The sequence below is a fragment of the Chroicocephalus ridibundus genome, chromosome 29 (assembly GCF_963924245.1).
Source record: "Chroicocephalus ridibundus chromosome 29, bChrRid1.1, whole genome shotgun sequence".
In the NCBI taxonomy this organism is placed as follows: Eukaryota; Metazoa; Chordata; class Aves; order Charadriiformes; family Laridae; genus Chroicocephalus; species Chroicocephalus ridibundus.
In genome coordinates, this window is record NC_086312.1 from 892,952 (window position 1) to 914,590 (window position 21,639).

General features: G+C 60.4%; 3 protein-coding genes across 7 annotated transcripts; 1 reads left to right on the top strand and 2 right to left on the bottom strand.

Annotated features, from left to right (window-relative positions):
- Positions 1 to 640: 640 nt before the first annotated feature.
- Positions 641 to 16,331, top strand: SLC44A2 (solute carrier family 44 member 2 (CTL2 blood group)). 4 transcript variants are annotated; one of them, XM_063319066.1, is made up of 22 exons: positions 641 to 745; positions 6,017 to 6,065; positions 6,171 to 6,244; positions 6,436 to 6,520; positions 6,829 to 6,913; positions 7,030 to 7,152; positions 7,246 to 7,306; positions 7,560 to 7,683; positions 8,144 to 8,227; positions 8,531 to 8,643; positions 9,508 to 9,639; positions 9,971 to 10,070; positions 10,209 to 10,301; positions 10,587 to 10,671; positions 11,015 to 11,277; positions 11,350 to 11,444; positions 11,937 to 12,040; positions 12,433 to 12,506; positions 12,740 to 12,810; positions 13,000 to 13,088; positions 13,481 to 13,565; positions 14,051 to 16,217. In XM_063319066.1, exons 1-22 carry the CDS (start codon positions 700 to 702, stop codon positions 14,170 to 14,172), a joined length of 2,157 nt encoding a protein of 718 aa, XP_063175136.1. In that variant the 5' UTR covers positions 641 to 699; the 3' UTR covers positions 14,173 to 16,217. The 4 variants fall into 4 exon arrangements, with proteins under 4 accessions (XP_063175136.1, XP_063175138.1, XP_063175137.1 ...); XM_063319068.1 differs by having other exon boundaries at positions 642 to 745; positions 16,082 to 16,331; XM_063319067.1 differs by lacking the exon at positions 641 to 745 and adding an exon at positions 2,827 to 3,060.
- Positions 3,092 to 5,940, bottom strand: LOC134507999 (uncharacterized). Of its 2 annotated transcripts, none has more exons than XM_063319011.1 (2): positions 5,526 to 5,940; positions 3,092 to 3,897 (listed from the first exon to the last, which is right to left on the bottom strand). In XM_063319011.1, the coding sequence occupies exons 1-2, from the start codon at positions 5,577 to 5,579 to the stop codon at positions 3,463 to 3,465; spliced, it is 489 nt and encodes a 162-aa protein (XP_063175081.1). In that variant the 5' UTR covers positions 5,580 to 5,940; the 3' UTR covers positions 3,092 to 3,462. The 2 variants fall into 2 exon arrangements, with proteins under 2 accessions (XP_063175081.1, XP_063175080.1); XM_063319010.1 differs by having other exon boundaries at positions 5,480 to 5,940.
- An 822-nt stretch (positions 16,332 to 17,153) lies between the features above and the next one.
- LOC134507965 (uncharacterized) lies at positions 17,154 to 20,233 on the bottom strand. The gene is made up of 4 exons (XM_063318957.1): positions 20,120 to 20,233; positions 18,916 to 19,355; positions 17,699 to 17,834; positions 17,154 to 17,289 (listed from the first exon to the last, which is right to left on the bottom strand). Exons 1-4 carry the CDS (start codon positions 20,231 to 20,233, stop codon positions 17,206 to 17,208), a joined length of 774 nt encoding a protein of 257 aa, XP_063175027.1. The 3' UTR covers positions 17,154 to 17,205.
- Between the last annotated feature and the right edge of the window lie 1,406 nt (positions 20,234 to 21,639).

The window sequence follows — 21,639 nt, forward strand, 5'->3', positions numbered from 1 at the left end:
CCCCCATATCCCCCATCCTGGGGGGCTCTGCATCCCCAAACCCCCATAAACCCTACCCTGGGGGGCCCCTGCACCCCCCCGACCCCTGGATCGCCCACCCTGGGGGGCCCCTGCACCCCCATAACCCCCATATCCCCCATCCTGGGGGGGGCCCCGCATCCCCAAACCCCCATATCCCCCACCCTGAGGGGCCCCTGCACCCCCATAACCCCCATATCCCCCATCCTGGGGGGGTCCCCGCATTCCCAGACCCCCATATCCCCCACCCTGGGGGGCCCCTGCACCCCCATAACCCCCATATCCCCCATCCTGGGGGGGTCCCCGCATTCCCAGACCCCCATATCCCCCACTCTGGGGGTCCCTGCACCCCCATAACCCCCAAATCCCCCACCCTGGGGGGTCCTTGCACTCCCAGACCCCCATATCCCCCACGCTGGGGGTCCCTGCACCCCCCGATCCCCCATCCTGGGGGTCCCTGCACCCCCATAACCCCCGTATCCCCCACCCTGGGGGTCCCGGCCCCCGGCGGTTCGGGGCGGAGCGGCGGGGCCAGCGGCGCGGGGGGGGGCCGGTAGCCCCGGAGCCGCAGGCGCAGCCCCCGGGCGGGGCCGGGGGGGAGGAGGAGGAGGAGGAGGAGGAGGAGGAGGAGGAGGAGGACGCGGGGGGGCCACCGGAGCATCCCGGAGCCGCCGCCCCGCCATGGAGAACAGACCCGCGGGCAGGAGCGACCCCGACGGCGCTTACGGTACCGGGAACGGCCTCCCCCCCTCGCCCCCCTCCCCGGGGCTCCCCCCGGCCCCCCCCGGCCTCCGGGGGTCCCCGCACCCCCCACAGCCTGCACGGGGTCCCCCGGGGTGGGCGGGTGCCGGGGGGGGGGGCGGTGCTGGGGGACCCCCCGGGCTTGGGGACCCCTCCAGGTTTGAGGACCCTCCAGGTTTGGGGACCCCCCGGGTTTGGGGACCCCCCGGGTTTGGGGACACTCAGGGTTTGGGATTCCCGGGTTTAGGGACCCCCCCAGGGCTTGGGGACACCGAGGTCTGGGGACACCCAGGGTTTGGGGACCCTCCTGGGCTTGAGGAGCCCCCCCCAGGTTCAGGACCCCCAGGGTTTTGGCCACCCCCAGGGTTTTGGGGACCCTCATGTTTGGGGACCCCCCAGTTTTGGGGACTGACGGGTTTTGGGACCCCCGAGCTTGGAGACCCTTGGGGTTTGGGGACCCCCTGGTTTTTGGGGCCCCAGCCCCCCGGCCCCCCCCCCCCCTTAGGAGATGCCGTGCCCTCTCTGGGGGTCCCGGTACCCCCCAACCTGGGGGGGAGGGAGGGGCTTCTCTTGCGGTGGGGGGGCCATGCCCGGGGGGCTCAGCGCATCCCTGGGGGGGTGCCGGTGCCGGACCCCTGGGTGCTGGTGCAGCCGGTGGGGGGGACAGTCCCCACCATGGGGGTGCGGGTGTCCTGGGGGGAGGCTCCTGGTGGTCCCCAAGCCGGGGGGGGGGGGGGGAACCCTTGTATCGCGGTGGGGGGGACCCTAGACCTGGCGCCGTCACCCCTTCGCGGTGGCACCCGCGGCCCAGCTGGCCACCGGCTCCCCCTAATATTTGGGGATGGGGGGGGACACCGCGTCCCCCCCGCCCTAATGTTAATGGGTGGGGGGGGTCCACCCAGAGCCCCCCCCCCTCCCCCCCCGCCGACCCCAGCTTTTGTTCCCGAGCGGTTTCGGCGGGTGTAAGTCGCGGCCGCCCTGACATCACCGGCAGCCTATGAGCGCTGCCGCCGGGACGTGGCCCCCGCCAGCCGCCGGGACGGGGGGGCCATTCCCCACCCCCCCCCCTCCCCGGTTATTTATCCATCGCCTAAATATAACCCAGGGTGGGGATGGCCATCGCGGCGCCACCGCGAGCACCGGCGTCACCACGAGCGCTGGCACCGGTGTCACTGAGAGCTCTGGTGTCACTGCGAACGTCGGCCCCACCGCGAGCACCGGTACCGGTGTCACTGTGAGCACCAGTGTCACTGTGAGCACTGGTGTCACCCCAAGCACCAGTACCGGTGTCACAGCGAGCACTGGCACCGGTGTCACCGCAAGCATCGGTGTCACTGCGAGCAACGGTACCGGTGTCACTGCGAGTATCAGTACCGGCATCACCACGAGCACCAGTACCGGTGTCACCGTGAGCACTGGCACCAGTGTCACTGTGAGCACCAGTACCGGTGTTGCTGTGAGCACCAGTATCACCGTGAGCACCGGTGTCAACCCAAGCACCAGTACCGGTGTCACTGCGAGCACTGGGACTGGTGTCATCATGAGTACCAGTGCCACTCTGAGCAGCGGTGTCACCGCGAGCACTGGTGGCACTGGTGTCACTGCAAGCACCCGTGTCACTGTAAGCACTGGTGTCACTGCGAGCACTGGTGTCACTGGTGTCACCGCGAGCACCGGTACCGGTGTCACTGTGAGCATCCGTGTCACTGCAAGCACTGGTGTCACCGCGAGCACCAGTACGGGCATCACCGTGAGCACCAGCACCGGTGTCACCGCGAGCACTGGTGTCACTGGTGTCACTGCGAGCACTGATACTGGTGTCACTGCGAGCACCCGTGTCACTGCAGGCACTGGTGTCACCGCGAGCACCGGTACCAGTGTCACTGCGAGCACTGGCATCAGTGTCACCGTGAGCACCGGCATCACCGCGAGCCCTGGCCCCGGCGTCACCGGCCTGGCGCAGTTTTCTGCTTCACACCAGCCCCTCTTCCTTCTCGCTCGCTGCCACTTGGCTTTACCAGGCCCTAGATCGCTCCCCATTTGCTGGTGGCCACCGTGCCGTGGCGGTGGCTACCGGGCGCCGGGGGGGGGGGTTTGTGGGAAGTGCCGGAAAACAGCTGCGCCTTTAACATCGCGTTTGCGCGCCGTGGAGCGGGGTTTCGGTGTGTTTAACCGGAGGCGGGTGACGGCACGCCCAGGGTGGCGCATACGGCAGGGCAACAGCCGAGGGGCGGCTACGGGCCCAGGCGCGGGTGCTGGCCGGCATGGGGGGCCAGGGGGACAACTACTACGGCAAGCACGGTAAGGCTTCGGTGCCCACTCACCGTTTGGGGGGCCGGGGGGGCTGCCAGGACACGGTGCTCCGGGGGGCTTGGGAGTCCGGCCGTGGGTCGGTAGCCACTCACCATGGATCAGTGGCCGCTTGTTATGGGTCGGTGGCCGCTTGCCGTGCGCCAGGGGAACCATTGGTGGCTGCTTGCTGCAGGTCGGGGGCTGCTTGCTATGGGTCGGGGGGCACCATTGGTGGCCACTTGCTGTGGGTCGAGGGCACCGTCAGTGTCTGCTTGCCGTGGGTCAGGGGCCACTTGCCACCGGTCAGGGGCACTGTTGGTGGCCACTCGCTGTGGGTCAGGGGCTGCTTGCTGTGGGTTGGGGCCACTGTGGACGGCCACTTGCCATGGGTCAGGAGCTGCTTGCTGTGGGTCAGGGGCCACTTGCCGTGGGTTGGGGGCACCGTTGGCAGTCCAGCTGTGGGTCAGAGTCACCGTGGGTCAGGGGCCACTTGCTGTGGGTCGGGGGCTGCTTGCTGTGGGTCGGGGGCTGCTTGCTGTGGGTCAGGGGCAACCTCAGTGGCCACTTGCCATGGGTCAGGGGCCACTTGCCGTGGGTCAGAGGCACCATCGGTGGCCACTTGCCATGGGTCAGGGGCCACTTGCCGTGGGTCAGGGGCACCATTGGCAGTCCAGCTGTGGGTCGGGGGCACCGTGGGTCGCGGGCTGCTTGCCGTGGGTTGGGGGCACTGTTGGTGGCCTCTTGCCGTGGGTCAGGGGCCGCTTGCTGTGGGTCGGTGGCCACTCGCCGTGGGTCAGGGGCCCCATGGGCAGCCGCTCGCTGTGGGTCGGGCAGGAGGAAGTTAAACTGCAGCAGATAAAGGAGGAAAAAAACAAACTCAAAATGGGGGAGAAAAAGGCAAAACAAAGCAAAAGCAAAAGCAGCCGCGTGTTCTTGCCATGCTGCGGATGTGGGGGGGGGGTTTGAGGTGTTTTGGGGGGGGCCTGCGGTGTCTGGGGGGGCCGCCCTCACCGCGGCACCAGTATAACCAGTAGGTCGGCGTCGCTGGCGCCGGCGGTTAATGGTTAACGACTGGGATAAACTGGTTCCCGCGGTCGGAGCCGCCCTTTGCCGGCTCTTGGGGGGGTTTTGGGGGGGTCCCTGGGGGGTAGAATCGTTCCTTGTTACCCCCTCCCCCCCCCGCAGCGGTGACCCCCACCATGGCGGTGTTTTGGGGTGAAGCCCTATCGGAAAGGGCTGGGGGGGGGCTGGGGGTTTTGGACCCTCAAAACAGACACGTCCCTGCTGTGGGGTTGCTCGGAGCCCCCCCTAAAAGGCCCCCCCCCCCCAATGCCCCCCCAAAAACCACATCCCTGCTGTGGGGCTGCTTGGAGCCCCCCCCCAAAATGTCGCCCCAAAACAGCCACGTCCCTGCTATGGGGCTGCTTGGAGACCCCTCCAAAAATGCCCCCCCCCCCAAAGACATGTCCCTGCTGTGGGGCTGCTTGGAGCCCCCCCAAAATTCCCCCCCCCAAACAGACATGTCCCTGCCGTGGGGCTGCCTGGAGCCCCCCAAGAGGTCCCCCCAGCCCCCCGTGTCCCCCCCCGCCCGCGCTGCCATCCCTGGCCAAATTCCCACCCTAAAAATACAGCAGGAGCCGGCCGGGGAGGGGGGGCCCAGAGCCACGGGGGGATCTGGATGGGGGTGGGGTGGGGGGACACAGCCAGGACCCCCCCCACCCCCGGCATCGCTGCCTGTGCTGCCGTTCCCCGGGGATTTGGGGCAGAATCCCGGGAGTGTTTTTTTGGAGAAAACCGCGCGGAAACGGGGTTTTTCCGAAGGAATTGTTTTCTGCCCCCAGAGGGCGGTGGGACAGGGGGTGGGAAACGGCATTGGGGGACTTTGGGGGGGGTCCCCTGGGTCTTTGGGGGGGGTTCCCTGGATCTTTGGGCTGTCCCCTTGGCTCTGGGACGTGTCCCCAGCACCTGCCCCCCAGCTCTGGGGGGTCCCTTGAGGTGTCCTCTGGGGCTCTGGGGGGACCCCTGGGACTTTGGGGTGTCCCCTGGGGTCCAGGACGTGTCCCCAGCACCTGCCCCCCGGGTCTGGGGGGGTCCCCATGGACTCTGGGGGGTCCTCTGGGTCTTTGGGGGGGGGTCCTCTGGGGCTCTGGGGGGTCCCCTGAGTCTTTGGGGGGTCCATCCCGTCCCCAGCACCTTCCCCTCAGCTCCGGGGGGTCTCCTGGGGTGTCCTCTGGGGCTCTGGGGGGGTCCCCTGGGACTTTGGGGGGTCCCCTTGGCCCCGGGATGTGTCCCCAGCACCTTCCCCTCAGCTCTGGGGGGGTCCCTTGGGTGTCCTCTGGTGGGGTCCCCTGGGTCTTTGGGGGGTCCATCCCGTCCCCCCCCAGCCTGTATCCCTAACGAGGATTGTCCTGACCCCCAAGTGCAGGACCTCGCGCTTGGCCTGGTTGAACTTCATGGGGTTGGCACGGTCCCACCTCTCCGGCTCGTCCGGGGCCCTCTGGGTGACATCCCGTCCCTCTGGGTGACATCCCGTCCCTCTGGGTGACATCCCATCCCTCTGGCGTGTCACCGTGCCACTCAGCTTGGTGCCACCGTCAAACTTGCCGAGGGTGCGCTCGATCCCAAATCACTGATGGAGATATTGAAGAGCACCGGTCCTGGTACGGATCCCCGAGGGGACGTCACTTGTCACCCCTCTCCATCCGGACGTCGATCCGTTGACCACCACGCCCATCCGGCCCGTTCCTTGTCCACCCATCGCATCCGTATCTCTCCGCCGCGGAGAGAAAGATGTTGCGGGGGGACGGCGGCAAAGGCCTTGCGGAAATCCGGAGAGACGAGATCCGTGGCTCTTCCCTTGTCCCCTGACGCGGTCACTCCACTGGAGGAAGCCACCAGGGTCGGGCGGGCGGGACCTTGACCCCGGGGAAGCCTCGAATCGCCCTCCATTTTATCCTCTCCACAGGGACGCCGCAAAAATATGACCCCACTTTCAAAGGTCCCATCTACGACAGGTAAGAGGTGGCCGCGGGGAGGTGGCGGGTGGCCCCGGCGGCCGCGGGGAGGTGGCGGTTGAGCCACCGCGTCCCCCCGCGGGTCCCCAAACGCTCCACTTGCAGGGGCTGCACCGACGTCGTCTGCTGCGTCCTGCTGGTCCTCGCCATCGTGGGCTACGTGGTGGTGGGCATCGTGGGTACGTACCCAGTGTGGGGGGGGCTCCCGCGCCGGTTTTCACCGCGGCGGCAAGCGGGAAAGCTCGGGGTGGCAACCGCGGTGCCGAGGGGCGTCGTGTCCGTCGGGGACAGGAGTGTCCCCGCGGTGGCGCGGGGGATAAAAGAGCGAGGTAACCACAACCGGCGGCGTTCTGCCTCCTCTCCCGCGCAGCCTGGACCCACGGAGACCCCCGGAAGGTGATCTACCCCACCGACAGCCGCGGGCAGTTCTGCGGGCAGCAGGGAACCCCCAACGAGTAGGTGTCCCCCCAACGAGGAGGTGTCCCCCCAACGGGGTGTCTGACCCCCGGCGTCGCCGCCGGGGTCACCGTAACCCTGGGCTGGCTCCGGGAGAGGCAGAAAAACACCGCAGCAGCTTTCCAGTGCCTGCTTTTGGGGGGAATTCGGGGGTTTTTGGGATCCCCTACGCCCTGCGTTCCCCCTTTCCCGGGGCGCAGGGATGCGGGTGCTTCCCGTCGCCTCTCCCAGGGCAGGCGGTTCCCCAAATTGGGGCTTTTTGTGGGTTTTTTGGTGGTGTTTTTTTTTTGCCCGCTTTGCTTTGCAGGAAGAAACCTTTCCTCTTCTACTTCGACATCGTGAAGTGCGCCAGCCCGCTGGTGCTGCTGGAGTTTCAATGTCCCACCACGCAGGTACCGGCCCCCGCGTCCCCGCTTCCATGCTCCGCGTCTCCTTGGCGGGGGGGGGGGATAAGCCGAAGGATTTTCCGGTGTCCCGGCACCTTCACGTCTTTTCTTCTCCCATCCAGATCTGCGTCAGCAAATGTCCGGATCGGTACCTGACGTACCTGAGCGCCTACGGCTCCCGCACGCCTGCCGAGTTGGAGTATTATCGCCAATTCTGCGTCCCCGAGTTCAAAAACCTGCAGAAGGTGGGGGACGGAGGGCGCGGTGGCGGCGTTCCCCGCCGGCGTCATTCCTCACCCGCAGCGTTAACGTCCGGCATTGTGTCCCCCCCATTCCAGCCTCCCATCCAGGTGCTGAAGGACAAGGAGTGCCCGGCCATGATCATCCCCAGCACCCCGCGTACGTCCGGAGGGCTAACGATGAGTCGATTAACGAGCCCGCTCGCTTCCGTGGCGCCGTTGGGGGGAAGCGGCCGCGTCGCTGCCGGGATTTTTGTTTCGGAGGGGTGGTCGCAGGCTTCCGTTTGGGCTTTCTGGGGATGCATTGTGGCCACGGGGAGGGGGTTTGGGCTCGTTTCCCTTGGCGGGGGGGTCGGCCGAGAGCGGCTGAGGTTGGCGGCACTGAGTTTCCCCCCTCCTCTCGCGGGTCGCAGTGGCGCGGCGATGCTTCCCGGCCATCCAGGCCAAGAAGGGCGTCATCATGGTCGGCAACGAGACCACCTACGACGACGGCCACGGGCGCCGGAGGAACGTCACCGAGCTGCTGGAAGGGGCCAAGTGAGTTCCCCCACCGTCCCCACGCCACCGTGGCTTCGCCTTTGCCGGCGCGGTGCTGTGAGCGAGCGCCGGACGCGGTGGGGATGTGACCACAGCGGGGGGAACCTCTTCATGAGCTTCTTCCTTATTACGGCGAAGAGAGACTGGGTTTTATCCGCTGGCGCTTCTCCACCGCTTCCATTTACTGATTTATATGGCGGAAAATGCCAGAAAGCGCCGGCCGCGGTCTCGCCTTCGTGAGAAATCCTGCACCGAAAGCCACGTTCTGGGTTTGAAACGGGGCTGAAGGGGAAACGGCGGGGTCGGCTCGAAGGAAAAACGGTGCCAGGCGTTTTCTTGTTTTGGGGGAATCCGGCAGAAGCCGTTTGAGGGGGGGGCCATTGAGGCAGCTCCTCCCCTTCTTCTCTCCCTGCCCCGGCTTCCGCTTCATTTGCGGAATTTATTTTTTTTTGTATTCCAGAAAAGCAAACGTGGTCCTGGAAACCAGACAACTGGCCATGAAGATCTTTGAAGATTACACGGTTTCCTGGTACTGGATAATCATGTGAGCAAGGGGCCGAGCGGCGCGTTACGGCCGTCCCTTCCCTCGGCGCCGCGCTCAAACATGGGGCCAAACTCACAAAATACCAATATTTTAACTTCTCCCCCTCCCCCGGCCTTCGCGTAATTTCCATTCAAACCAAACAGAGGGTGTTTTGGAGCAATTTTACTCACGCTCCGCCATCAAGAATTCCCATTTTTAAGGCTGCCCCGTCATTTAAAGCTCAGGGAAGGAGAGCGATGGAGGGAAGCGGTTGGGGAGTGGGGGGGAATTGCCGGGGGTTTTGATGCCGCCTTCCTCCCGCAGAGGTCTCGTCATCGCCATGGTGGCCAGCTTCATCTTCATCGTCCTGCTCCGCTTCTTGGCCGGGATCATGGTCTGGGTGATGATCATCATGGTGATCCTGGTGCTGGGCTACGGTGAGCGAGGGGTCGGGAGCTTCTCCCTGGCTTGTCCCATCTTCCTTTCCCTATCCAAGGTCAAATCCAGGCTGGGGGGGTGAAGGGCTGGAGAGCAGCCCCGAGGAGAAGGACTTGGGGGTGTTGGTGGGGGAGAAGGTCAACAGGAGCCGGCAACGTGCACTGGTGGCCCAGAAAGCCACCGGCAGCCTGGGCTGCATCCCCAGTAGGGTGAGGAGGGGGGATTCTGCCCCTCTGGAGCCATGGGAAGGACGCGGAGCTGTGGGAGCGGGGCTGGAGGAGGCCCCGGGGATGATCCGAGGGCTGGAGCCCCTCTGCTGTGGGGCCAGGCTGAGCTGGGGGGGTTCAGCCTGGAGAAGAGAAGGCTCCAGGGAGACCTTGGAGCCCCTTCCAGTCCCTAAAGGGGCTCTGGGAAAGCTGGGGAGGGACTCTGGATCAGGGAGGGGAGCTGTGGGATGAGGGGGAAGGGTTTTCAGCTGAAAAAGGGGAGATTTAGGGGAGATAGTAGAAGAAATTCTTCACTCTGAGGGTGGTGAGATGCCGGAACAGAGAAGCTGTGGCTGCCCCATCCCTGGAGGGGTTCAAGGCCAGGTTGGCCGGGGCTTTGGGCTACCTGGGCTGGTGGGAGATGTTCCCACTCATAGCAGGGGGTGGCACTGGAGAGTCTTTAAGCCCCCTTCCAACCCAACCCATTCCATGATTCCATGATCTTAAGTGGGATTTGCACGAAGAAAGTTCATACACAGCGTCCTTCATGGTGGCTTCTACCTCACCATGGGCATCGGTGGGGCTGAGCAGAGGTTGCCGGCGCCTCAGTCTCCCCATTTCAGTGCAAATGTGCCAATTTTCTGCTTTTCGCCGCAGGGATCTTCCACTGCTACATGGAATACGCAAAACTAAAAGGGGAAGCGGGTTCTGACGTCTCCCTGGCGGACCTGGGATTTCAGACCGACCTACGCGTCTATCTCCACCTGCGGCAGACGTGGCTGGCCTTCAGTGAGTCTCCGTCCTCCTCGGGACGCGGGATGGGACAGGGCGGATACGCCCCAGGCCCGGTCCCTTTGAGGGGACGGGGCTCGGGAAGCGATGGCACGGAGGTTTGGGGTCTTCTCGGTCTCCTCGTGGCCCTTTGCGAAGGGTTGAGCTCAGGAGGGCGGCTTTGCTTGATAGCGCCTCTGCCACGGGGCTGCTTCTCCACGTGAATCACGGTGCTGGACGTCCCCTGAGGAGCGTTTGGTGCCGTGAGGGAAGGCAAAGGCCACCTAAAGGTGGCCATCGGGTGCCACCGGTACCCTTGTGCCACCCGTGGCTCCCCTTCTCCTCCCAGTGATCATCCTGTGCATCGTGGAGGTGGTGATCATCCTGCTGCTCATCTTCCTCCGCAAGAGGATCCTCATCGCCATCGCGCTCATCAAGGAGGCCAGCAGGTCTGGGTGTCCCCCACCTTTGTCCCCAGCTGGAGGTGACCATTGTCACCCGTTGCGGCGGGAGGACTCGGGGACGGCCGCTGAGGTCCTCCCATCGCCACGAGGGTTCTCACTGGGTTTTAACCATCTTCTCGGCAGGGCTGTCGGTCACATCATGACGTCGCTGCTGTTCCCGTTGTGCACCTTCTTCCTGCTGTGTCTCTGCATCGCCTACTGGGCCAGCACTGCCGTGTATCCTTTCCTCTTCCTCTTCCTCTTCTTCGTCTTCCCCGTGCCTCCCCTCCCACGGAAGGGAAGCTCCTCAGAAAGCAAAGGTCTTCCAGGGTGCTGAACATCTTACGGGATTAGTGACACATCCATTCGCAAAACCATCAGCTCCAGTCTCTTCAGTTTCACTTAAACCGAAACCCAACGTAGAAAAGCCATCGGGGGAGGCGGGTGAGGGCAGAATCGGGTGAAAGACGCCAAGGATTCGGGCTTGAGGTTTGGGAAATCTCCTTAACCGTCGCTCTGCAGTTTCCTCTCCACCTCCAACGAGGCGATCTATAAGGTGTTTAACGAGACAGCGTGCCAGTTTTCTGGGCAGACCTGCAAACCGGAGGTGAGGACGTGGGGAAACTCACCCGAATGCTATGCTTAACCTGTCAGAGATAAGATTGTTCAGCGCATGAAAAATACTCCGGTGGCGATTCGAGCCCGCAGGCTCTCCCAAGCGAAATTCCGCCTTTCTGAACTCGTTTACGTCACCTCGTTATTTTACTTCAAGCCATTGCGTGCACAAAGCTGGCTTTTCACTTTGAGCAAGCGCTACCGGGTGAAAAATTAAGCGGGATAACATCTTCTGAAAGTCGCGGTCGCTTTGGGTTGAGCGAAAGCTGCTGGTGGTTCTCCTCATGGGGCGTCTCTGGCCGCTGCAGTGTGTGAGCATCTCCTGTCCTCTCTAGACCTTCAACACCAGCAACGTCACCAAGCTGTGCCCCGACGCCCAGTGCCTCTTCGCCTTCTACGGGGGTGAGACGGCGTACCACAAGTACCTCATCGTCCTCCAGTTCTTCAACGTCTTCATGTTCTTCTGGCTCGCCAACTTCGTGATCGCACTGGGCCAGGTGACGCTGGCGGGGGCTTTCGCCTCGTACTACTGGGCCTTCAAGAAACCCGACGACATGCCCGCCTTCCCCCTCTTCTCCGCCTTCGGCCGCGCACTCCGGTACGTCCCTCACAAGGTGGACTCGTGACCTTCTTGAGGCTGTCCCCTTCTAACCAGAGGGATCTTTCCCAGGTACCACACTGGCTCGCTCGCCTTCGGCTCCCTCATCCTCGCCATCGTCCAAGTCATCAGGGTGACTCTGGAGTATCTGGACCACAGGTTAAAAGGTACCGAAGCTGAAATGGCAAATGAGTGGATGAATGAGGTCGGCTGCTGCTTCTTTCCTTGGTGCCAGAGCTCATGGCTGATGTCCAGGGGAATAACTTCAGTATCCGATAGAGAATCGAGATTTTTTTCCTTTTAGAATCCCATAGTTGTCTCTTTCTCCAAGAGACTTTCCATGGGGTGGGAGCTGAGGGATGCGCCGTGGCTGCCGGGTTAAATCAACCAGCCCTGGGTTGTCTGTACGGGCACCAGGGATGTTGGCGTCCGGCCGTATGACTCTTATTGATCCTGAAATAAAGCAGAAGCGTGGGAAGAGCGCGTGAGGCTCGTCCCACCGTCTGCAGCCATATTGGCCTCCCGAGGAGGCTGAGAACAGGCTGCGGGGTGTGGGGGAGGAGCTGTGGGACGTCTTGTGAGGGACCTTGAAGTTGGTTCTGCGCGAAAAGGTGTCCGTGGCTTTTGGCCACTCACCCTCCGCCATGGCGTTCCTCCAGCTGCAGATAATAAGTTTGCCAAGTTCCTCCTGAGCTGCCTGAAGTGCTGCTTCTGGTGCCTGGAAAAATTCATCAAGTTCCTGAACAGAAACGCGTACATCATGGTAAGAGTCTCCCAGCGCTAACGCCCAAAGGGTGCTGACTGCGGTGGGGGAAGGGGGGGGTCTCCACGCTCTCGGGGATTTCTTTGGGTGGCTGTTGAGAACCGTCATGGGAAAACGAAGCTTTTCAGCCTTTCCCAGCCATTTCGCTGGAAAGCCTCGACCTTGGCCATGTCACGTTAACTTTGGGAGGGACCTTCTCAGAGATAAATGGGGCGGGGGGGGCTCCAGCGCTCGGTCTCCACAACGCCTGACCCGTCAGTGGAGGCAGAAGCACTTCCAGGGTGGGACTTATCCGAGTTTTACTCAAAGAGGGGATAAATCGCACGTTCTTCTTAGCGGGGAACTCAGCGCGGCTCCGTTTCTCTCTTCTCTGCCCCTTTTTCCCCCTCTAGATCGCCGTCTACGGCACCAACTTCTGCACCTCAGCCAGGAACGCGTTCTTCCTGCTGATGAGGAACATCATTAGGTGAGATCCTGGTGGGCGCCAGGGCTCTGCTCTCCTTTATTTCCAAGTCCCTCTGGCTGCCAAAGGCCACCCCCCGATGCGCCTGCCTTGTTTTGAGGCTTTCGCGGTGTTTTATGCCATGTTTGCGACATATGTCCACGTTGGTGGCCGCCTCCCCCCTGCCCCCCCTACGCTTCCTTCTGAATTCGGGGTGGGGAGCGGATGTGGATGCTCATCCCTTTCTTGTTCTCCAGGGTGGCTGTTCTAGATAAAGTCACGGATTTCCTCTTCTTCCTCGGGAAACTCCTCATTGTGGGAAGCGTCGGTAAGTGCCGGAGACTGGAAGTTTGCTGGAGGCTCTCGTAGCCAGTTACGCCTCCCCAAAACCTCCCCTCTCTTCACTCCTCCCATGAAAACCGTTCCTTTCCGTCCCATTTTACACCTTCCCTGCACCCTTCTCCTGCCTTTCTTCTGACCGGCCTCCCGCAGCCATTTCCATCATTTGCTTTTCCAGGAATCCTTGCCTTCTTTTTCTTCACCCATCGGATAAAGCTGGTCCAAGACACAGCGCCGTCCCTCAATTACTACTGGGTCCCCATTCTGGTGAGCTGCTTTCTCATCTTTTTGGTGAATTCAGAAGCGATAGAAAGAGATCCTTAACACGAACGCCTTAAAAACACCCCTCCGCTCGCTGCTTCTGAAGGACTTTCTTTGTTGGAGGTGTTTTCTCCGTCCCCATCGCAATAAGCCCTTTGTTTCGGCCAGCCGCGACGAGGCGTCTCGCCCTTCCCAGTGCTGCCCAGATTGGCCTCCGTCCACTGTCATCCCTGAGGCCTTTTGTCCCGAATCGGGCCGGTCTGAACAGTCCTACCCTGTTCGTTTCTCCTCCTTTCCCTGGGGAATTTGGGATTCAGCAGGTTTCCTCCTCCCGGCCGAGGGAGCCGGGGCTTTGCGTGGCGCCAGGTCGTGGCGTGACGGCGCAATTTCTCTTTCAGACGGTGATCGTGGGCTCCTACCTCATCGCCCACGGGTTCTTCAGCGTCTATGGCATGTGCGTGGACACCCTCTTCCTCTGCTTCTGTAAGTGTCCGCCTCCAAGGGTCCATCTCCCGCTGGGCAGGAGTTTGCGGTAGCAAAACCTCCTTCCTTTCAGGGCTGAACCCCAGGTTTGGGGGGGGTTGTTCCCAATTCCCATGGCCTCTCCGTGTGGTTTTTCCTCCCACTTTTTCCTTCCCCAACTCCCACCTGCGTTCTCACCAGCCTCTGCTTCCCCCCTGCCTGCTGGCAACGGAAACCCACGGCTTGTCCTTGGGGCTCCTGCGGTCTCTCTCTTGGTCTTTCTGTTTTGGTGCTTTGGTCTTGGGGGAACCTAACTGCAACTAACTTCAATTTTCCCTTTTTTTTTTTTTCTTCTTTTTTCTTCTTTTTTTCTCCCCCTCTTGTCTCTCTTCACATGTTCTCCATCTTTCGTCTTTGCCCTGCCTTCCCCCACCCCGTCCCGGCTTTTCCGCTCTTTTTCACTCTTCCCCGTCACGGCCGCTTCTTCCTGGGGTTGCGAAAAAAAGGTGAAGATCTGGAGAGGAACGATGGATCTCCCGAGAGGCCTTACTACATGTCCCCCGAGCTGAGTGAGATCCTGCTGAAGGGGAACCTAGAGCCTTCCAAAAGCACCGATAGCCAAGGCTAGGGGTGGCCCGGGGAGGAAGGCTGCATGCCCGGGGCGGGGGCCGCAGGACTCTCTCGGTCCCCCAACCCAAGCGGCGTTCTCCTAAGCCAGCCACGCCGCAGATCTTTCCCTTGGATGTTCCTTCGAAGCCTTGAGGGTGGAGGGGGTGCCGATTCCTCGGTGTCCCGCGCTGTATCAAACCTACCTTCCTGCCCAAAAATGAACGCTCTTGTACCGAGAGAACCAACCCAGAGCGTCACCCAGAGTTAATCCGGGGTCCCACGTGTCCCCCGTGGCACCCGGCGAGGAGCTGGGTGCCGATATCTAGTTGTGTTTTCGTGTTGGAGCCGGAGATCTTTGTTCCCGTGCGGGAAAAGGCTGGGCGAGGTGCTCTCCTCCCAGGAGGCATCTGGCGTGGCGGGACGGCGGTTTTGTGGGATGGGCCCGGTGGGTTCCCAAACTGGTGTCTCCACGTTTTTTCCTCTTGTGTTCCGCCCCCAGCAAAGAGCAACCGGCCTCTTTCCTCGCCCCGCTCTTTTCTATGCAAAACTGGACTTCAAAAAGATCGCTCTGGGGGGATGGCAGGTCTTTGGCTTTGAAAGTCAGTTGCATCACAAAACGGAGCTCACCCTTTTTGCAGCCGCAAACTCCCGTTTCCTTCCCGCCGTCGGGTTTAGGGGAAGCTAAAAAGAGCCAGCGCCAGTTGCAGGCCATTAAAACTCAAGATTTCGGCATCCCTCGTTAAAAAATGGGTTTCTCTTGCTGGTTGCGCAGAGGTTTAATTGCTGCAGGGATGTGGTGGCTCGTCCTGGGAGCTGTTTTTTACCCCCCTTTCCGAGGTGGTTGAGTTGATGGTTTGGCTTCTGCCTGGTCCGGGCTGTAACAAATTTCCACGCTAATGCAGACCATAGGTGGAAACACGTAGAGACCTGCAGGCTGGGGCCGGGGCGGGGGTTGTGGGACCTCATTTTCTGCTCTTGATAGTCCAGAAATGATGAAGATTTTAAAAAAAATGCCCTTCTGGCTGCACGCAGAGCCAGAATAGTTGCGGCCACATCTCCGATTACAAACTCTCAGGCAGACAGAGCGCGCCGTCTTTCTAGTCGTGCCCTCTCAGGACAAAGCCGTAGTGTTCACGCTCCTGTTTTTCTCACAGAGAAATATTGAAATCCCTCTCTGAAATCCCCCAGGGCGCTTTCCCTCGGCTCAGAAGCTGGGGCTTTGTGGGTTTGTTTGGTTTTAGGGTGTTTTTTTCTTGGGTTTTGGTTGTTTTTTTTTTTTTTTTGGCGGCTGCGATTTTCCTACCGCTTCTTGTTGGCGCAGCCGCTTTGCTTTTGAAGAGCAGGAGGCCGAGCTGCGCGTTTGGGTGCTGGGAACACACTTAATTGTTCTGTAGGCAGGGCGTGTTAACGAGGGCGAGCGGCGCCGGGCAAATACCCAGAGAAATGGCTTCGTGCTGGCGTCAGGAGGGATTTTGGGGCTGCACAAAGGGAGAGCGGCGCTCCGTAGAGGAGGGGAACGGTGCTCCCAGCCGGCAGAGCCGGAGGAAACCCTTTATTTCTACGGCACTGTTAAAATTTCCCCCGCCTTGAAAAAAAACCCCAGCCAACACCCCCCACCCCCCCCAAACCTCTGCTTTCTTCTAAATAATATCAGCCTGTTTCTGCTCCCTGTAAAACGTGGCTGCGGCGGTTTTAGGGCTGAGGGCATTTAGCTGAGACACAGGGAGAAGCACCCCCCTGGGCCGGGATGAGCCAAAAGACTTTTATTCCTATCAAAGATAATTATTAAACGAGCAGGACGTCTGCTCCTCCAGCATCTCTCTGCCTTTGGGCCCCTTGCCCTGCCTCCTGCCACAGCCAACCTCCGTGTCTGTCCCCCCCCCGCTCCCCGATCGCTGCGTGGGGCTGGGGGGGGTTTCTCTTTGCAGTGGAAGACCTGGAGCGTAACGATGGCTCGGCCGAAAAGCCTTATTTTATGTCGCCCAACCTGAAAAAGCTGCTGAAGAAGACGAACAAAGGTCAGCCGGAGGCCTAGAGCCTGCCCTCGGCCCTTCCTCCTCCCCGGGAGTGGAGTGCAGGATAACGCCCGGCGCTCAGCATCGTTTGTCCCACGCGGAAATCTCATTAACAAACCCAAATCCCCGTCTCCCGACCTCTGTGGCGGGCAAGCAGCAGAAGGCGGGGGGGCTCGCTGCATAGGTGGACGGGGTTATTGTTAATTAATCAGCCTTAAATCGTCGGGGTTGCTAAACGAAGACGGCTCTAGCAAAACTCATCGCAGCCAACGTGGTCCCCGGCTGCCAGCGCGGGCGCTGGGAAAAGCAGCGGAAAAATCCCAGACCGGGCAAAGTTCCACCTTCCGGGATGCCCCGAAGCGAGTTGAATTGGATTTAGTAATTTTCTTTTCTACTGGTTAAAAAAAAAAGGAAAAAAAAAAAAAAAAGACGGCGTTCCCTTCAGGTCGGCTGCGTGCGGCCATCCCGTAGCGCTCCGGTAGATCCAGGCGCTGGTGGCCCACGGAGCCGTGGATGGGTTTCAGCAGCTCCTCAACTTCGTTTTAATTTGCAGCGCCCCCCCCCCTCCTTAAAATATTTAATTGCAGTTGATGATTCTGCCCCAGAGAGCTGAAATGGCCTTGCTTCTCTGGCCACCCTTTGGAGACGCCTCAGGGCCCAGCTTTGGGGTTGCGCTGAGCGCACGTAGACGATTAATTCTTTTAGGAAAATGCTAATTAGCGTTGAGACATGGGCCAAGGTGGAGGGAAACGAGGGGGTTAACGAGCAGGGCTTTGGGCGTTCAAACAGACGGGACGCTCCGGACAGTTATTGTGTCTTACTGACAGCTTCTGCTGATTCCTCCCCCAAAAATCCTGCAGTAGATATTAAAAAAAATAACAATTTCCAGCAAAGCCTTCCCTAACCCTCGAACAAACTGCTTTGCCTGAGTGAGGAATGTAGGAAACCCCCCGTGGCGAAGGAGTGATGTATATATCTTCTTTTTTTAGGTTAATATTAGGTAATTTTAAGCAAAACCAAATAACAAACAACATGCCTTAACGTCCCGAGATGCCGCAGCAGCGCCTGGGCTTGGGGCTGACTGCTCTTCGCAATGGGAAGGTCCCGACCTTTGGCAGCTCCTGGCAGGAGAAAAGGAGGAGAAATAGATTACAGGGGGGTTAAATATCACCAAAACTCCAGTATTAAACCCCAAATCGAACAAAATTCCACCACCTCCCCTGCCGGGCGCAGCGGCTGAAGTGGCCTTTGAGCAAGAGGAGGCTTGCCCAGGTGCAGTCGCCAAATTCACCCCAAAGTTTGCTCAGCCACCTCGAATTTGTGCTAAAGGAGGTGTTTTGCTTCTTTTATCCATGTTTCTTAGTCATCTTCAGCTCCCCGCGGGACTTTTGTAAGAAACAAGGAGTGTTTTCTATCTGAATTATTAAATGGCTTGGGGGGGGGGTGTTGTATATTTTGCTTTTACTGCTTTGTTTTGGTTATTTTCACCTCTCCCAGTCCTATTTTTGTGACAGATTTTGAAATATCTACCTGGCGGCAGGCGGAGATGTAACCCCTGAGCCCACAGCTGGCGGAGAGCCGCGGTGGCTGGCATGAAACGCCTGCGTTCCGATAAAGCGCCTTTTTTTCCCTCGCGTCTCGGCGGGGCCGATCCAAGGGGGAAGAGCTAAAAAGAAAACGCAAAGGGAAAGGTGGAGTTAAGAAGAAAAGGTAAAGGTAGAGCTGAATAGGAAAGGTAAAGCTAAAAAGGCGAAGGTAAAGGTAGAGCTGAAAAGACGAAGGTTAAGATAAAGCCGAAACAAAAAAGTAAAGCTAAAAAGAGGAGAATCCTCTCGGTTTGGGGCAGGGGCTAAGCAGGAATAATTAAGGGAATATATTCCCTTAGCACCTGCGAGAAATCATTTTCTGCTGCTGCTGCTCCTGAATTATTTTCATTTCTTTCCTCTCCCTCAGGTAGGTTTTTGAGGTAGGTTTGGGGTTATTTCTGCTTTGAAATGTTTTGGTTTTTTTTCTCTAGGGGGAGTTTACTCCCGTCTCCTCGACTTTTAGCTCTTCTCTTTTTATAGGGAGGTTGGGGAACCGCCGGGTCTGAAATAGCCCGTCAGGAATTCCATTGATTTGCATCAACAGCAGATTTTTAGGTCTGGAAATACAAATGTTGAGTATAAATTTAGCAAAAAGTGGGGTTTATTTTTTACTGGGACGCGGGGCTGGCTCCACTGTGTTCCGTAAATGCGGTGTTTGAGGAGAAGAATTAGGGATTCCCATTCCCAATACGCCAAAGGAGCAGCCGGCTTTTTGCTCGCCAAGAGCTTCGGAAAGCAGAGAGGCAAATCTTCCAGTAAAAGTGGGTTTTTTTCAGAAAAAAGTCAGATCCACTGAGACAAAGGCAGGTGTCCGGCGGGATTTCGGTGTCCGGAAAGGCTCCACTCCGTGACTTGGGTTATTTATTTCTGCAAAGGTGGATGGATCCGTGCGCTTGGCGGGCGGCTCCCGTGTAACGCTGTGTATTTAAAGGCATTAAATTTGTCCGTCTTTGGGAATAATCGGGCTCTTTTCTGTATCGAGGCGCAACTGCAAACCGCGGGTGCTCCGAATCCTGCCCTGCATCAGGCCGGGGCGAGTTAAAAAACTATTAAAAAAAAAAAAAAAGCTAAAAACCGCAGGGCTGAGCTACAAAAAGAATTCCTTCTTTTTTTTCTTTTTTTTTTTTTTAATGTATTTTTGAGGCATTAATTACTCCTTACTATGCAGCGGGGCTCCTGCGCGAGGACGTATCTGCGGCGGGAGCGCCTTCGCGTGTGACCGTCCTGTCGCTGTCAGCCTTTGCCACCACGAATAAAAAGTGCCTGTTTGGACCTCGCTGCCACTGCGCGTTTCCTTCCGCCCTCCCCGGGCTCCGGCGTCGTGGCAAAACCCTCGCCGAATCCTCTCGAGGGGTGGAGGGCACCTCTGGGGAGCCGCCGCTCGTTAGTTCCTCTTCGTTGGGGCTTCTGCTCGTCTCCGCGGCGTTTTTTCTGCTCGGCGGCGCAGAACATCTAGAAAGAGAGCAGAGCGCGGCGGCGCGTGTGACGGATACAGCTGGGTTTCGCCCCAAAAAAGGGCCGTTACGGCTTGTTTTGGCGCAAAACTCAACGCTCCACTGCCTGTTTGGAGAGTTTGGGGTTTCGTCGGCATGGGGTTTTTTCTGATTAAGCGCAAGGTATTGTCAAAAAATCCTCAACCCGCAGAAAACCGCAGTCTCCCCTCAACCCGCAGAAAACCGCGGTCTCTCCTCAAGTCGCAGAAAATCACGATCTCCCCTCAACCTGCAGAAAACCGCAAATTCCCCTCAACCCGCGGAAAACCGCGGTCTCTCCTCAAGTCGCAGAAAACCGCAAATTCCCCTCAAGTCACAGAAAACCGCGGTCTCCCCTCAACCCGCAGAAAACCGCAAATTCCCCTCAAGTCGCAGAAAACTGCGATCTCTCCTCAAGTCACAGAAAACTGCAATTTTCCCTCAAGTCGCAGAAAACTGCGACCTCTCCTCAACCCGCAGAAAACTGCGCTCTCCAGTGGAGGTTTACTAGATTCTTTTCTGGAGCAAAAATCTAAAAAAAAAATAGATTTTTTTAAGGAGCGAGCGTTCGTCTGAGCATTTACAATCATGTAAGTTTGTACTCGACGAAAAAAAAAGCTTTGTTCGACAAAAAACCAAAAGAGATCGTTGCCTTCCTATGTTACAGCGGGAGAAGGAACGTGCCGGGTTCACCCAAAGCTGTGGGAGCTGGAGGGCAGGTTAATTAGTGGTTAACGAGGTGGTTCAGCTCGTCAGCTGCCAGGGCCATGGGTGCTCTAACGAGCCGCGGCCGGGTGGCACCCTCTGCCGACACATGGCAGGCAGCGGGAGAGCGACCCTGCACGGCAGTGACTCATGTCCTTCCAGGCGGGACAGCCGGCTCATAGCCAAACCCCGCTTTTAGTGGCCCCCCAGGGCATCGGCAAGCCCTTCTCGGGGGGCACGGAGGAGACTTTGTGGCCCATATTCTCCTCAGGCCACCAGCCCTCCCAGACCACTGGTCCCATTGGGCCGGTCCCCATAGACCTCCGGTCCCAGGCCAGTCCCTCAGGCCAGTCCCCTCAGGCCACCAGTCCCCCAAGACCACTGGTCCCCTTGGGCCACCGGTCCCCTCAGGCTACTGGTCCCCCCAGGCCACCAGCCCTCACAGACCACTGGTCCTGTGAGGCCGCCAGTCCCCTCGGGCCACCAGCCCTCACAGGCTGCCGATCCCTTCAGGCCACCAACCCTCATACACCACTGGTCCCCTCGGGCCACCAGTCCCCTCAGGCCACCAGCCCTCACAGTTGACAGATGCCCCCCAGGTCACCAGCCCTCACAGGCCACCATTCCTTTGAGGCCATCAGCCCTCTCTGGCCCCTCAGGCCACCAGTCCCCCTAGGCCACCAGCCCTCACAGGCCACCAGCCCCCCTCAGGCTACCGGTCCCTTCAGGCCACCAGCCCTCACAGGCCACTGGTCCCCTCGGGTTACCGGTCCCCTCAGGCCACCAGCTCTCAGAGGCCACTGGTCCCCTCAGGCTACCAGCCCTCAGAGGCCACCGGCCCCCCTCAGGTCACTGGTCCCCTCAGGCCACCAGCTCTCACAGGCCACTGGTCCCCTCAGGTTACCGGTCCCCTCAGGCCACCAGCTCTCAGAGGCCACTGGTCCCCTCAGGCTACCAGCCTTCACAGGCCACTGGTCCCCTCAGGCCACCAGCCCTCAGAGGCCACCGGCCCCCCTCAGGTCACTGGTCCCCTCAGGCCACCAGCTCTCACAGGCCACTGGTCCCCTCAGGTTACCAGTCCCCTCAGGCCACCAGCTCTCAGAGGCCATTGGTCCCCTCGGGTTACCGGTCCCCTCAGGCCACCAGCTCTCAGAGGCCACTGGTCCCCTCAGGCTACCAGCTCTCACAGGCCACTGGTCCCCTCGGGTTACTGGTCCCCTCAGGCCACCAGCTCTCACAGGCCGCTGGTCCCCTCAGGCCACCAGCCCTCAGAGGCCACCAGCCCCACTCAGGCCACTTGTCCCCTCAGGCCACCAGCCCTCAGAGGCCACCAGCCCCCCTCAGGTCACTGGTCCCCTCAGGCCACCAGCCCTCAGAGGCCACTGGTCCCCTCAGGCTACCAGCCCTCACAGGCCACTGGTCCCCTCGGGTTACCGGTCCCCTCAGGCCACCAGCCCTCACAGGCCGCCGGTCCCCTCAGGCCGCCAGCCCTCATAGACCACTGGCCCCCTCAGGCCGCCGATCCCCTCAGGCCACCAGCTCTCACTGGTCCCCTCGGGCCATCAGCCCTCTCAGGCCGCCGGTCCCTCAGGCCCCGCCCCCCCCGCGCCGTTCCCGCTCCCGCGAGACCCCGCCCCCCCCGGCGCGCGCCGGCCCCGCTCCCTCCCCACACCCCCCCCTTCCCCGCGCCTGCGCCGCCCCGCCCACC

Excerpts from the sequence above, each read along its gene's own strand:
- SLC44A2 (XM_063319066.1), top strand. The coding sequence starts at position 700 with ATGGAGAACAGACCCGCGGGCAGGAGCGACCCCGACGGCGCTTACG. Across the intron at positions 6,066-6,170 it reads AAAGGTCCCATCTACGACAG|GGGCTGCACCGACGTCGTCT; the intron begins GTAAGAGGTGGC and ends CTCCACTTGCAG. Across the intron at positions 13,566-14,050 it reads CACCCTCTTCCTCTGCTTCT|GTGAAGATCTGGAGAGGAAC; the intron begins GTAAGTGTCCGC and ends TGCGAAAAAAAG.
- LOC134507999 (XM_063319010.1), bottom strand. The coding sequence starts at position 5,599 with ATGTCACCCAGAGGGACGGGATGTCACCCAGAGGGACGGGATGTCACC. Across the intron at positions 3,898-5,479 it reads TCAACCAGGCCAAGCGCGAG|TTTAACTTCCTCCTGCCCGA; the intron begins GTCCTGCACTTG and ends TATCTGCTGCAG.
- LOC134507965 (XM_063318957.1), bottom strand. The coding sequence starts at position 20,233 with ATGGGACCAGTGGTCTGGGAGGGCTGGTGGCCTGAGGAGAATATGGGC. Across the intron at positions 19,356-20,119 it reads GGGGGGCCACTAAAAGCGGG|AAAAAACCCCATGCCGACGA; the intron begins GTTTGGCTATGA and ends GCGCTTAATCAG. Across the intron at positions 17,835-18,915 it reads CGCAGGAGCCCCGCTGCATA|CTCTTCCCCCTTGGATCGGC; the intron begins GTAAGGAGTAAT and ends TTTTCTTTTTAG.